Source organism: Nyctibius grandis, chromosome 8, assembly GCF_013368605.1.
Source record: "Nyctibius grandis isolate bNycGra1 chromosome 8, bNycGra1.pri, whole genome shotgun sequence".
NCBI classification, from domain to species: Eukaryota; Metazoa; Chordata; class Aves; order Nyctibiiformes; family Nyctibiidae; genus Nyctibius; species Nyctibius grandis.
In genome coordinates this window covers 47767605-47779731 of record NC_090665.1, presented here as the reverse complement: position 1 = coordinate 47779731, position 12127 = coordinate 47767605, and the positions used below count along the sequence as shown (strand labels likewise).

The 12127-nt window shown below is 42.2% G+C and overlaps 1 protein-coding gene across 1 annotated transcript in view; it reads right to left on the bottom strand.

Moving 5' to 3' along the window:
- CACHD1 (cache domain containing 1) overlaps positions 1-12127 on the bottom strand; it is a 114039-nt gene that overhangs the window by 59361 nt on the left and 42551 nt on the right. The window contains exon 3 of the mRNA XM_068406188.1: positions 5558-5706. Within this exon, the coding sequence (XP_068262289.1) occupies positions 5558-5706 (149 nt within the window). The remainder of the gene's footprint in view (positions 1-5557; positions 5707-12127) is intronic.

Below are 12127 nucleotides of genomic sequence, written 5' to 3'. Positions count from 1 at the left end.
TTAATGTTTGTAAGGCAACACTGCCAAGTAGTATGTTTTACCAACAAATATTTCTCCATTCCATCTCCTTTCACAAATTTAGATAAATATATTCCCTAAGCTCTTATCAGCATAGTTAAATAAAGAACAAAAATAGATTTCCAGTCGCCTTGAAACATCCATGTTAGCAGCAGAAGCAAGAGCATCAATGAATTCCACACATTATCAGACTTACTCTTTCTTTTTGTGCGGAAAGAGTTTGATTTTCTTTAATCTGCAACTATTCAATATAAAACACCTATTTGATCTACATGTTGCCATCCAGTCCACCACCATCTTTATGAAGAAAGCTATTTCAGTCGTCATTCACAAGGCAGACCACACAGACCTGCAAAGTTATAACCCCACGCAAAACTAATGCTTCCAAAGCTGTTTCCCAAAGCTCATTTCTTAAGTCCCTATTTAGACACTTTCCACAACTGGCACATACCCCATAAGTTCCCACTAAAGGTGCAGGGAAGCTGCAGGTGCTCAGTACTTCTGATAAATAAACACTATTCTTTCCTCTGCCCTCTTGCTGACACTCCGCTATAGCCCCATCTGCACCCCACGCACATCGGGCCATCTCAGTTCCAAGACTTCCTAACGACCTACCAAGGGTTTTCTCAGGAACGAAGCATCTCAGGCATGACAAACAGGAGACGTCTTGTACACAAAGGTATTTCTCCTCTTAAGAAGGACGATACTTTAATTAAAACATTGTCTTGTAAATAATCACCGAATTCAATCATGACAGAGAATGTCTGGAGACAGCACGAAATCTCTTTCTCATGGCTTCTTCAGCAGCCTTTATTAGTGAGGAAACACAAAGCCTTATTTTTCCAGAAGGGATTTCTTCAAGGATTAGAAGATGCATGTCACTTGACATCCATCTTCCTTATCTCCCATCAGTTTACCCATCTGTTCTGCTAAGAGCCCGGAGCACTTTATCCGTATTAACTCTGTCTGGTTGGTTCTCAACTGCTATGGGTGCTTCCTCGATGCGACACACAGCCCTGGGAAAAAGAGCAAGTCTCCAGGCTCTGTCCCCACGGACACAAATACAACCCCGATGGTGGGGCAGATACTGTATCTTCGTACCATCCACTTCTGAGCTTGTCTGAAAGCTATGCTCTCTGGTGGCTCTTCTCAACTGTTGTCTCTCCCTCCACTGCCATCATGGTTTTTTGCATCCCCAAACCTTGATTAAGGAGAACTGAAAATGCAAACAGCTGTATCTGAAGCAAGGAACAGCAAAAACTAAAGAAAAACAGATAGGCCCTGCTCTGTTGCTCCAATTTAGCAGTCCACCTCTACTCAGCCGTACTTCCATGTATATTTAAGTGTATGATTAACTTCCATTGACACAAGCACATGTTTAAATGCTGTGTAAACTAGGTGAGCATAAGTGTATGATTAAATGTTTGTTGAATTAAGGCCTATGGAAAAATCCCTTGACAAAACTGCTCAATAACCACCAACTGCACTGCCTTATCAAGTTGATTTTGCATATTCTAATTTATTTATTTTTACTGCTTTCCAAAACAAGGTAGTTCCATTGCACAAACCTACCTTGGTGCAGAGAACAAATACATGCTTGCTAGTACTCACCCTAGTTAGGCCGGTATATGTTGGGTACAATACAGCAACTGAAAGCACAGTCAGGCTGTTCATTTTAATTCAGAACTAGTCACCCTGGACTGGAATCACAGCCACATGGAAACTTACTCATTTGGGCTCGTCCCTGGAAAAGCCACCACCACATAACGGCAATAAAATAAATATTGTTTTCCTTGTCGTATCTTATTACTCAACTAAACGAGCAATTTAAATGCCAGGTTCATTTTACATCCCACTTCATGCTTTGTTAGTCCTATTGCATGTCATTTATTTATAGCCACCAGATGTGGCATTCTCAGAGTTTATCTCGAGCAACACGGCAAACAGCCTCCTAAGCCAATGCTCAGATTTTCAAGATAAATACAAGGCCACACATGGATAATTTTGTTACTGCTAACAACAAATATAGACTAAATAAAGATACCAAGCCATTAAAAATCCCTCAGAATAAATCCTCTCTCTACCCAATAGTCCATCAGCTCCACTTTACACAGATACTGTAAATACCTTCCCACATATTTTCTTCCAAAACCAACCCAAACTTGCTGCATTCCTAAAGCAGTGGCACTAAGCTACACAGCGGTGTAAGAGGCTGATGGAGGAATCACCTGACAACATGAAGCGTCCTCAGATTTACAAATGTCATCGTGCGTTTTGAGGCTGAACATCGTGTGATAAACAACCTTAAATATTGTGGGACAAGCCTTCGAATCTACCTTAAAAAATACACCCTGAAGATAACGCGCTTCTGACACTATTCTTGCACCAAATGTTTACCCAAGTAAAAAGGCCACATGACGAAACACCTCCCTACATCAAGAAAAAGAATGCAGAGTTAAGCAGTTGTAACACAAATATTTCACAACCCTCCTGAAGGAAAAACCACAGCCCTAAGGACACACGCATTTTCAAGTCACAATCGAAAGCAAAGTACCTCCTGAGAACAGCAAATAGCACAGACAAATCTGTGTCTTTGCCAATGTGACCTCTTCTATAGCAGCAGCTGTCTACAACTACCTGAAGGGAGGTTGTAGCAGAGTGGGAGTCGGCCTCTTCTCCCAGGCAACTAGCGATAGGACAAGAGGACACAGCCTCAAGCTTGGCCAGGGGAGGTTCGGGTTGGACATTAGGAAGCATTTCTTCTCAGCAAGGGTCATTAGCCATTGGAAGGGGCTGCCCAGGGAGGTGGTGGAGTCACCATCTCTGGAGGGGTTTAAGAAAAGACTGGACATGGCACTTAGTGCCACGGTCTAGTTGACAGGGTGGTGTCAGGGCAATGGTTGGACTCGATGATCCCAGAGGGCTCTTCCAACCTGGTTGATTCTGTGATTCTGTGAGATAATAAATGCTCTAAACCAAACCATTATAATTATTGTTGCTCTAACTCCAGCACTCTTCCACCCAGCACTAACACACACCCTTTAGACGTCACGGATAAGCTGTCACCAGCAAAAGCACACCTAACTTAACTTCTCACAAGTGCAGGCCTCCCCGTAGCTGGATCAAGTTAGTCCAAAAAGTAAAGGTGGAAGAGTTCAAGTATATCGGTAGCCTTCAAAATACAATCACAATATCCAGGTGGCAGATATTTGTGTTTTAAAAATAATCCCTAAATCCACGTTCAAACACTCATACACGTGTTCTAGTTCCCCAAAATCTGACCATTATGGTAAGTATCTTAACTTTTAGTATTTTCTGTCAAAAAATCTCAGTCTACTTATCTCTCTGGACAACAAAAAAAAGCCATTGGTGATTTTAGTAAGGCTTTAGCAGGCTTGTGTCAAACATAAGACCTAATAATGTCACCTTGGATACCAACATTAGCTTTTTTCCCCTGACATTTTTAACCAAAATGGGGAATCTCCCAGAAGGGAGATGCCACAGAGAAGGAAAATGAAAGGAAGAGCAGCAGGCAGGAGAGGCAGAAGGGGGAGAAACGACAACTGAAATGACAGCAGAAGCATTCAGCCAATTGGGCAATTAACACAGCACCAATAACAACTTTGAAGTTAAGTTTCATATGAAAAACATGTTTTTACACTCTTTCTTTGTATGACTTGCAGACAATTTCCTGACTATGGCAGTGGGTATATTCCCAACGGTCTGATAAGCCACCATTCCTCAACCACATGTGCTCGACTGGGTCTTGCCGAAGCGCTGTCTGGAAGATCCTGCAGACTGATAGAGGGGTCTGCTAACCACTTCAGCAGATGTAATATTACCAAGCCAAGTAACTAAATAATGAGAATCATATTGTAGAGCCCGCCTGAGGAGCTCTGCAAATAGAAACTCAGCTCTCTGCTTTGCCAGCTGTGACCTCCAGTTCCTTTTTTAAACCACTTACTGCGAAGGATCCTTACGCAAGTTCACCACGGGTAAAGAAATTTCTAAGGGACTTCCAAGCCAAGTAATTTTGGAGGACAAAGTCAAAAGAAACTAATGAGAGTTTCCAGACTAAAAGCAGACCTCCTTTTTTTTCTGTTTTTAAATGAAAAATTATGCAATACTGACAAGAGGGTTATAAATCTCCTCATTCTTCCTTCTCTTCACCCTTTGCTTGGAAGGTGTTACTGCTGGCAGGCGGCTCCTGCCCAGAGAGATCAGGGGGCAGAAAGGTTTTCATCCTCAACTAAGTCCTGACCTTTCTAGTAACACTGCCAACAGTCTGGCCACTGAGCACCAGGCATGCCAGCGTTTTATGTACACACCTTGCCCAGGAGGAACTGCACTGAGACCACTAAATCCTCGCACAACCCAACAGCAAGGTACCCCGTCCTTTGGAGCCACCTGAGGTTTAACCCTATGGAGATTTCTTACTTCCACGCCAATCAAAGCAAACACAAAACAAGCAAGTAGCCTTTCTCTCCAGACACGGATCCATACCGCATATTTGAATGCGGTGAATATTTAAATTCCTTACATAAACAAAGGCTAATGTCATACTTCAGAAAAGATGAAGGAACACTGTCATGTGTTGACATCACTGACATGTGATGAAGGAGCTGTCTCATACAGTTAGACTGCAGAAAGTGCTTCTAATATTTATTACCCAAATTACCTTCCTCTCCTTAAAATGTTTTTAAATCAGAATGAGATATAAACAATGAAAATATACTCTGTAATCAAGGTTTGCGTAAACTGAAAGTTACTCTTGCTCTTTTCTAGCGCATAAGGAAGTAAATGTTTAAAACGTTGAGCATTTAAAAGAAATTATTACACTCACTGGAAAAATCAGACCTCCTATCACACCTTCCTATAATTAGGAAACCCAAAGAAGTTTCTGCAAATACGCAGGACAATAAAATATCATTAAAGACAACCAACTGCCCGGATTTAGACTACTCAAAACTCCTGTCTTTAAAAACAAAACAAATTGAAAATGAACAAATTCCGTTTCCAAGCAATGTACTCAATTTTGGTAAACCTCTGTGTATCAAACAGCAGCATGTCAACTTGATTAAACTGTAGCACAATATTTTTAGCATGTGATGTACTGACCAACTCGTGATTTTGGTTACTGCACTTCAAAGGAGAAAAAAAAGTCCTATGACCGGCTTCAGAAGAGTCATTCAGGGTAAGCAGTGTCTCAATGCAAAAACGGTATCTTAGATATAGACAGATTTTGTATAGAAGACTGTTCCATGCAATTAAAGGTTGAACAAACTTTTTTCCTTTTTGTTTCATTTTACAACCCATCAGAGCTGAGTCCCAGTTCTTGTTTAGAGCTCCTCGTTAAACATGTGTGTAGTAGAAATGTAAAAGAATACGAGGACAAGATAAGGAGCACCTTCGGAGTACTGCCTTCCCCCTTTTTCAGTTATCAAGAGTGGCAGAAAATACAGGCTATTTCGCAAAGAAATAATCTTTTTTATTCACATATTAAATGACAGCATAAGTAATTTCAGAATTTAATACTTACTCCATCATAGATGGTGGAATAGTACAGCAGTCTTGGATCGCAGTCAAGGGTGACGTGAGATGAGCAGTGTATGATGCTTCCACTACTTGCTTGTTACGATTCACAACATCCAAGTAACGGTTAAATTTCTCACGGATTTTTTTTGCCAACTGAAAAAAAAGTAAGAAAAATTAAAATTGAGCCAGTTTCTCTGTATTTCCCTGTTCTGTATTAACCAACTTAAATGGAAAGTAAAAACTGCATATGTTAAAGGTAATAGTTGTCTGCTTTGCTCACCATACTTCTATTTTGGTGGCTTAAGCATTGTGAAGTCAAGTAATTAATAATATTGACCACAGAAAGTCTATACAAAACGAAAAAATACATTGACCATCTAGCAATGGGTAGTTGAACATCAAGTTTTGCATGAATGGAAAGTGAAATTTCCATTATATTGAATTTCCCTTTTCTTTAAGACCTGACACCTGGACGTGACTCTACCTATGCTACTGGAGTACCACTGAAGCTCACCAATATGATGCTCTCGCAAGGCCTGACAAGGATATGATGGAGACTAAAACAAACAGGCCACAAGTGAATTTAAAGAAGCTCTATAAATGGACACTTAAGGAAAGCCCAAACAACAGTATTACAGAAGACCTCATCTACAGAGCAATCTCTTGCTGCTTCAGGAGCAGAGACAGCAGTACATCTGCCACCAAATCTATTTAAGGGAAGAAGCCCAGGATCCAGGCAACCCCAAATACTGCCACGCATATTTCTCTGTTCATCAGCAGCTTCCTCAGCCGGGTGGATCTGCGCACAAGTACTTTACAACTCCTTTCACGTAGTTCTCCTCATTGCAGTTTGGGCAAAATAAGTCATTCTAGTTCTTGCTTTTTGCTTTGTATCTCCTGCTGCTTTCACAGAATCACAGAATCAATCAGGTTGGAAGAGCCCTCAGGGCTCATCGAGTCCAACCATTGCCCTGACACCACCATGGCAACTAGACCATGGCACTAAGTGCCATGTCCAGTCTTTTCTTAAACACCTCCAGAGATGGTGACTCCATCACCTCAAAGTGGGTGGTGGAGTCACCATCTCTGGGGAACACCGTGGGCTCTTAGCTGAGCATCTTGCAAGGGATTTTCTTCATCATCTAGCAGTTCACTATGGCTAGTCATAACAACAGCTTAACTACAGACTTTAAATAACAACAAAATTAAAAATCTGTAATTGACACTACATTATAACAGAACGAAAAATAATGACAGCCGTCTCACACAGGTGAAATTCTTCCACAAGCCTTTTGTTGTCAGAGGTCCCTCTGATGAATGCAGCCACTTATAAATCAGGACAAGGTTTAGAGGTTACCCTATTACTTGTAAAAGCAGATGATCCCACTTCTCTCCTTTCAGAAAGTAAAAACAAACAGACTGTCATCCCTCCCCAGCAATTCTCAGGCCTTTAAAAAATTAAGAGTGCCTAACGTTAGAAACTGGGTACTTTAACCCTTCACTTTAAATGTTTCATAAAATAAAATAAAAATAATAAAATAAAATAAAAATAAAATAACATAAAATAAATCAAGTCAACAAATTTTTGCAAACAAATACTTCTGAGCTCTGCATCAGGGCTGGCTGGGGTGTGATTCGGAGGCAGGGTTGTGCCTGTGCGTTTTGCAGGCAGAGCCCCGTGCTCTCTCCGTGCCAGGCAGACTCAAGCAGACCGAAGGTGCACGGTGTTAACAAGGGCAGAGCCTGGTGGGACACATCCCAGACCTACTGAAGCGCCTGTGCTGGCGGATAAGAGCTCGCTTGTGGCTAGTTCATTAGGCACTTCACAATGAGCCTGACTAATGACTTTGCAGGGGAAAATTGGAAAGGAAAATCTGTGGCTGTTATTTGAGTGAACGTGACTGTAAGCGTAGTTACCAGGAAGCATCAGGTTTTACAAGAAACATTTACTGAGATTTTTGCTTCTGTTCTTTCATTCAAAGTGAGAAATTAATAATGCAATGGATCAGGCACGTACAAGATTTGCTCTGGCACATTCGGTGTCCTTCTCACACCAACGTATCTATTACACTTAACCATCCGCCAGATGCATCCTAAATGAAAAAGAATCATCCCTAAGCAATACACTGCAGTGCTGCGTTCTCAGAAATCCTGCATTTTGCATTTCTGCAAACTTTTTTCAGAGCTGAAGTCATAACACTCATCCCTCCTGCTCCCTGTACGCTCCAAACTCTACAGGGATGACTTAACAGCGCCGCTATATTTGTGTGCTGAGAAACGCAGTCGGTTGTTCCAGATCCCCTGGACTGACAAACGTCTTTCCTAACTATTATTAACAGGACATTTCATCATGATTTACTTCATTATGTGAATAACGAGGCCCACGCTGGTAACAGCAATGCTTCTGCCTCCATTGTCCCCAGCAAATGCTGCAGCTCAACGACAGGTCTCCTAGGAGCACAGGTTTTAATAGGACCTTGCTCAAGTGACTTGTAGAATTATACCTAATTAGTTTTGTAGAATGATTTATTGCCAAGGCACCAGAGGACTACTAACGGTCTCCTCCATGTTAGGCAACCAACACCATTAAATTGCTCCCAGTTGTTAGATAATAAGCTGCTGGGTAGTTCCTTTTCTATTTTCCAGTAAACTTTCTTGTCGTCCAACTGTACTCCTCAAACGTGTCCCTAAGAAATGTATTCTTCTGGAGAGTCTCAAACATACACAAGCCAAATTTCCTAAATCGAAGCATTTAAGTTTCATGGTTACAAAGTTCCTCTCTCAGTTTGGCAAATGAAATACCTGTGCTTAAGCATTAAGTAAACCAAATACTTGAATCTATACCCTTGTTTCTTGGTTTCCCTACCTGAAATCACAAAAAGGGGAGAGAGCTTAAGTTCGACCATCATCAGCAGTAACAAAACCAACAGGGAGCATCAGAGCAAAAGGACTCTCGTTTGGAATCACTGTTTTTCTCTGACAAATGAATGCTGTACAAGATGAGGTTTCGGCATTGATGAGTTTTCACCTTCCAGGTTGAACAACAAAAGCACCCCACAGCTTTTGAATTTCACCCTGCTGTGCGGAGTCTGAAGATCTGACTAATCTGTTTTTCAGAAGAGCCCTTACCTCAGAAGCTGATAAAACACAAATGCTTAGTACCTAAACTGCATCTCCCATCTAAAAACCTCTGAACGGCTCAAAGTCATTACATTACTTTTACTAAATGGGATCCAACACTTCAGTCGGGGCAGAAAGTCAAGTGCATGTCAGCAACAAGGGACCTGAAGCCTCTCAGAGCTACACAGACATCTATTCCCTCTCATGGACATAAACACGGTTGGAAGAACTGAGTTTGCCTAATCTGAAGAACCCTAAAAATACTGCCCTCTGATAGCAAGAGAATACTCCCAACAATCACAACCACTTTAAAAAGGCTAACTCAAAAAAGCCACCAATGGCAAGATGATCCAAAAGGAATTTTCCATTGGAAATTGATTACAAAGGATAAACTATGTTAAGAACCTAAGGGTAACACACCAATCCGCTGAAAAATTACTAGAAACAAATGGTTGTAATTCATCAAATTGAGAAGTATAATCCAGATGAAGCCTAACAGAACTAACTTAATTTTTCTTCCATAGTTGGGCTTCACTGGAGAAAAAAAATCCAGGCATTCCAGCTCTCAGTGATTAAAACAACAGCAAAAAAAATAATACACCCTTCCTAGCTCCTCATCTCTGCTTGCGTGCCCATGCATGCATGCACCCTCACATCATTAGCTCAGACACATTATTCAGTTTGCAAAGTGATGTGCTCAGTTGCTAGAGCCTGTCAGAATAAAAGCCGCAAGCTTAAATCACCTTCTCATTTTTCTAAATAAAAAAATAAAGTCTTTAACCAAAATATCACCCTTTTTTTCCAACATATACCCTGCCTTTTTTAACTCACCAAGAGCTGAATAGCCGTTGCATACTGATGGATGCAAGACCCACACCACACTGGTTACAAAACCTCAAAGGTACAGAAGGAAAGAGATAACAAATAATGAAAGGACAGAGCACTGAACCACGAAACCATCCTACCATAATTGTTTAAAACATTTTTAAGGTAAAACGGAAAATTGTGTCCCGAATCAGGCACATAAAAGGGGCAGGTAGCTGCCATCCCACGCTGGGGTATACCCTTGGGGAGGTACCAGTGTGACAGACACCTCCTGCTCCCACAGAAATGCTCCAATTCACCCATTTTAATGGAGACTAAAATAAATCTGGATACCCTGAAATTGACATAAAATGTTATTATCCTCGGGTCAATTCTCAAAGTGCTCTTCACCTCATTTTAAAAACAAAGGGAGAAAGCCTTGCTCGGCATTCCTCTCATCTTTTTTTCAGATTTCTGTATTTTCTCCTTAATTTTAAGGAACTGAATAATAAGAAATGAGTGCTCGCACCAAACAATGCAGCCATTAGCTCTATTTTTTTAATATATATATATTTTTTTGGCAGCTGGCATGCAGCCAAAGCATTTCAGATCGCAGACAGGTTGGACGGTAACACCTGTTCCTATTACCGCGGCACCCATGGGTACTGCACTTCAGTTGTCACCATCTCCGCTGACAACCTTTCATCACAACATCAGTGAGCTGCTCTAATTTTCCCAGAGACACTCTCCTCATTTGCATAGTTCCCTCGAGGTTTTTTTTTTTTAAAGCTTCGTTCCCCTCCAAGCTCCCCAGCTCTGAAGTCTTCCCTTTTCAGGGAGCACCGAGGGAAAGCAGAGCTCCAAGGTTAGGTTTTCTTTCTGGCTGTATCTTGAAAGCCAAAGTATTTTTCATGTTTTCAAGACTGTATATAAAATATGTATCAATGAAGTCAACACGCATGGATGCCATAACGCACTCACAGCTGGGGATTTAACACTGCCAGGCTCCTCAAAAAGTATTGCTTACACATTGAAGAGTTTAGTTAGTATTTTTATTTTTAAATCTCCTCTGTGAACCAAAAGAACCTGCAACAGAAGTACCTCTCTCCAACACACACCAGGCCCTCCTCCCGCTGTATCACAACACCACTGTGCATCCACAGATCCCTATTCTAGAAAGTTTTTAACATATTTATTCCTAACCTGCTTTGGTCTTGAAGAAACCACTGCTTCTGTACAAACCCAGAGGAGCACATAGGTCGTAGGGATGGGGCTCCAGAAAGGACCACAGAATCACCACCAGCTGCTTCCCACACCTCTGCTTTCACAGATTCAAACCATTCACAGAATCCCAGAATCAATCAGGTTGGAAGAGCCCTCTGGGATCATCGAGTCCAACCATTGCCCTGACACCACCATGGCAACTAGACCATGGCACTAAGTGCCATGTCCAGGCTTTTCTTAAACCCCTCCAGAGATGGTGACTCCACCACCTCCCTGGGCAGCCCCTTCCAATGGCTAATGACCCTTGCTGAGAAGAAATGCTTCCTAATGTCCAACCTGAACCTCCCCTGGCCAAGCTTGAGGCTGTGTCCTCTTGTCCTATCGCTAGTTGCCTGGGAGAAGAGGCCGACTCCCACTCCACTACAACCTCCCTTCAGGTAGTTGTAGACTGCAATAAGGTCACCTCTGAGCCTCCTCCAGACTAAACAACCCCAGCTCCCTCAGCCGTTCCTCCTAGGTCAGACCCTCCAGACCCTTCATCAGCTGCATGACACTGAAAATACACTCTTGAGCATTCAATCAGGATGCAGGAAACTACTTTCCAATGTGCATTTCTTCAAAGAGACCAGCACTCATTTGAGGTTTTCCACCAGCCAGTAACTTTGGCAAGGCTTCCCAAGACTTACTCCAAGGAAGGTGTCAAACACTGTGCACAGCAAAAATTAGAGAAAGGAGCACAATTCCTGAAAGTCATTCTGCAAACACGTCAAACACAGTACACATCGCCTTTTATCATGAGGCCCACAATTAATCAACATAAAATTCAACGTCGTGTGAGCATATCGCTTTTTGTGGCCGGGGAGATGTCATGCTCAACAGCAAAATCTAGGTTTTTCAGCATGCTGATATATTTCCTCTGAAAATTCGAGCCAGGCCTGTCCCAGCCACCATACTTCGAGTGACACGGGACAAGTCACCAGTTGAAAGGTCTGGGGTTGCAGTGGCTGTCCTTTAATCGGCACTCGCGTCACTACCAGGCAGTACTGCAACATCTCCTCCACCTTGGTGGGGATGAACAGCAGTTCTATATGAGCAGCCCCAACCAGTCTCATCAATTATTGCTTACAAAACCTGCTCCCTCTTTTCTCAAAAAAAGTTCAAAAGCTCTTAGTTCAGTCCAAAAAATAACCCCCAAATGATCCAGCCTAACCTAAAGCACGGCACAGCGACACGCCAGCGAGGTCTCACCACACCGCACCTTGCCAGCCAAGAGGAGAGTGATTCCAAGTGCAGAGCTTTCTCTTACTGCTCCTACAAAACATTTGGTTCCTCTGAGGCTGCCGTGCTGCTTTCGCAGGAGTCTGGCGCTGGATCGGTGTGACTGTCAAAGCTGTCAGCCATGGGCACTGACCGCCGACGCGTGGGA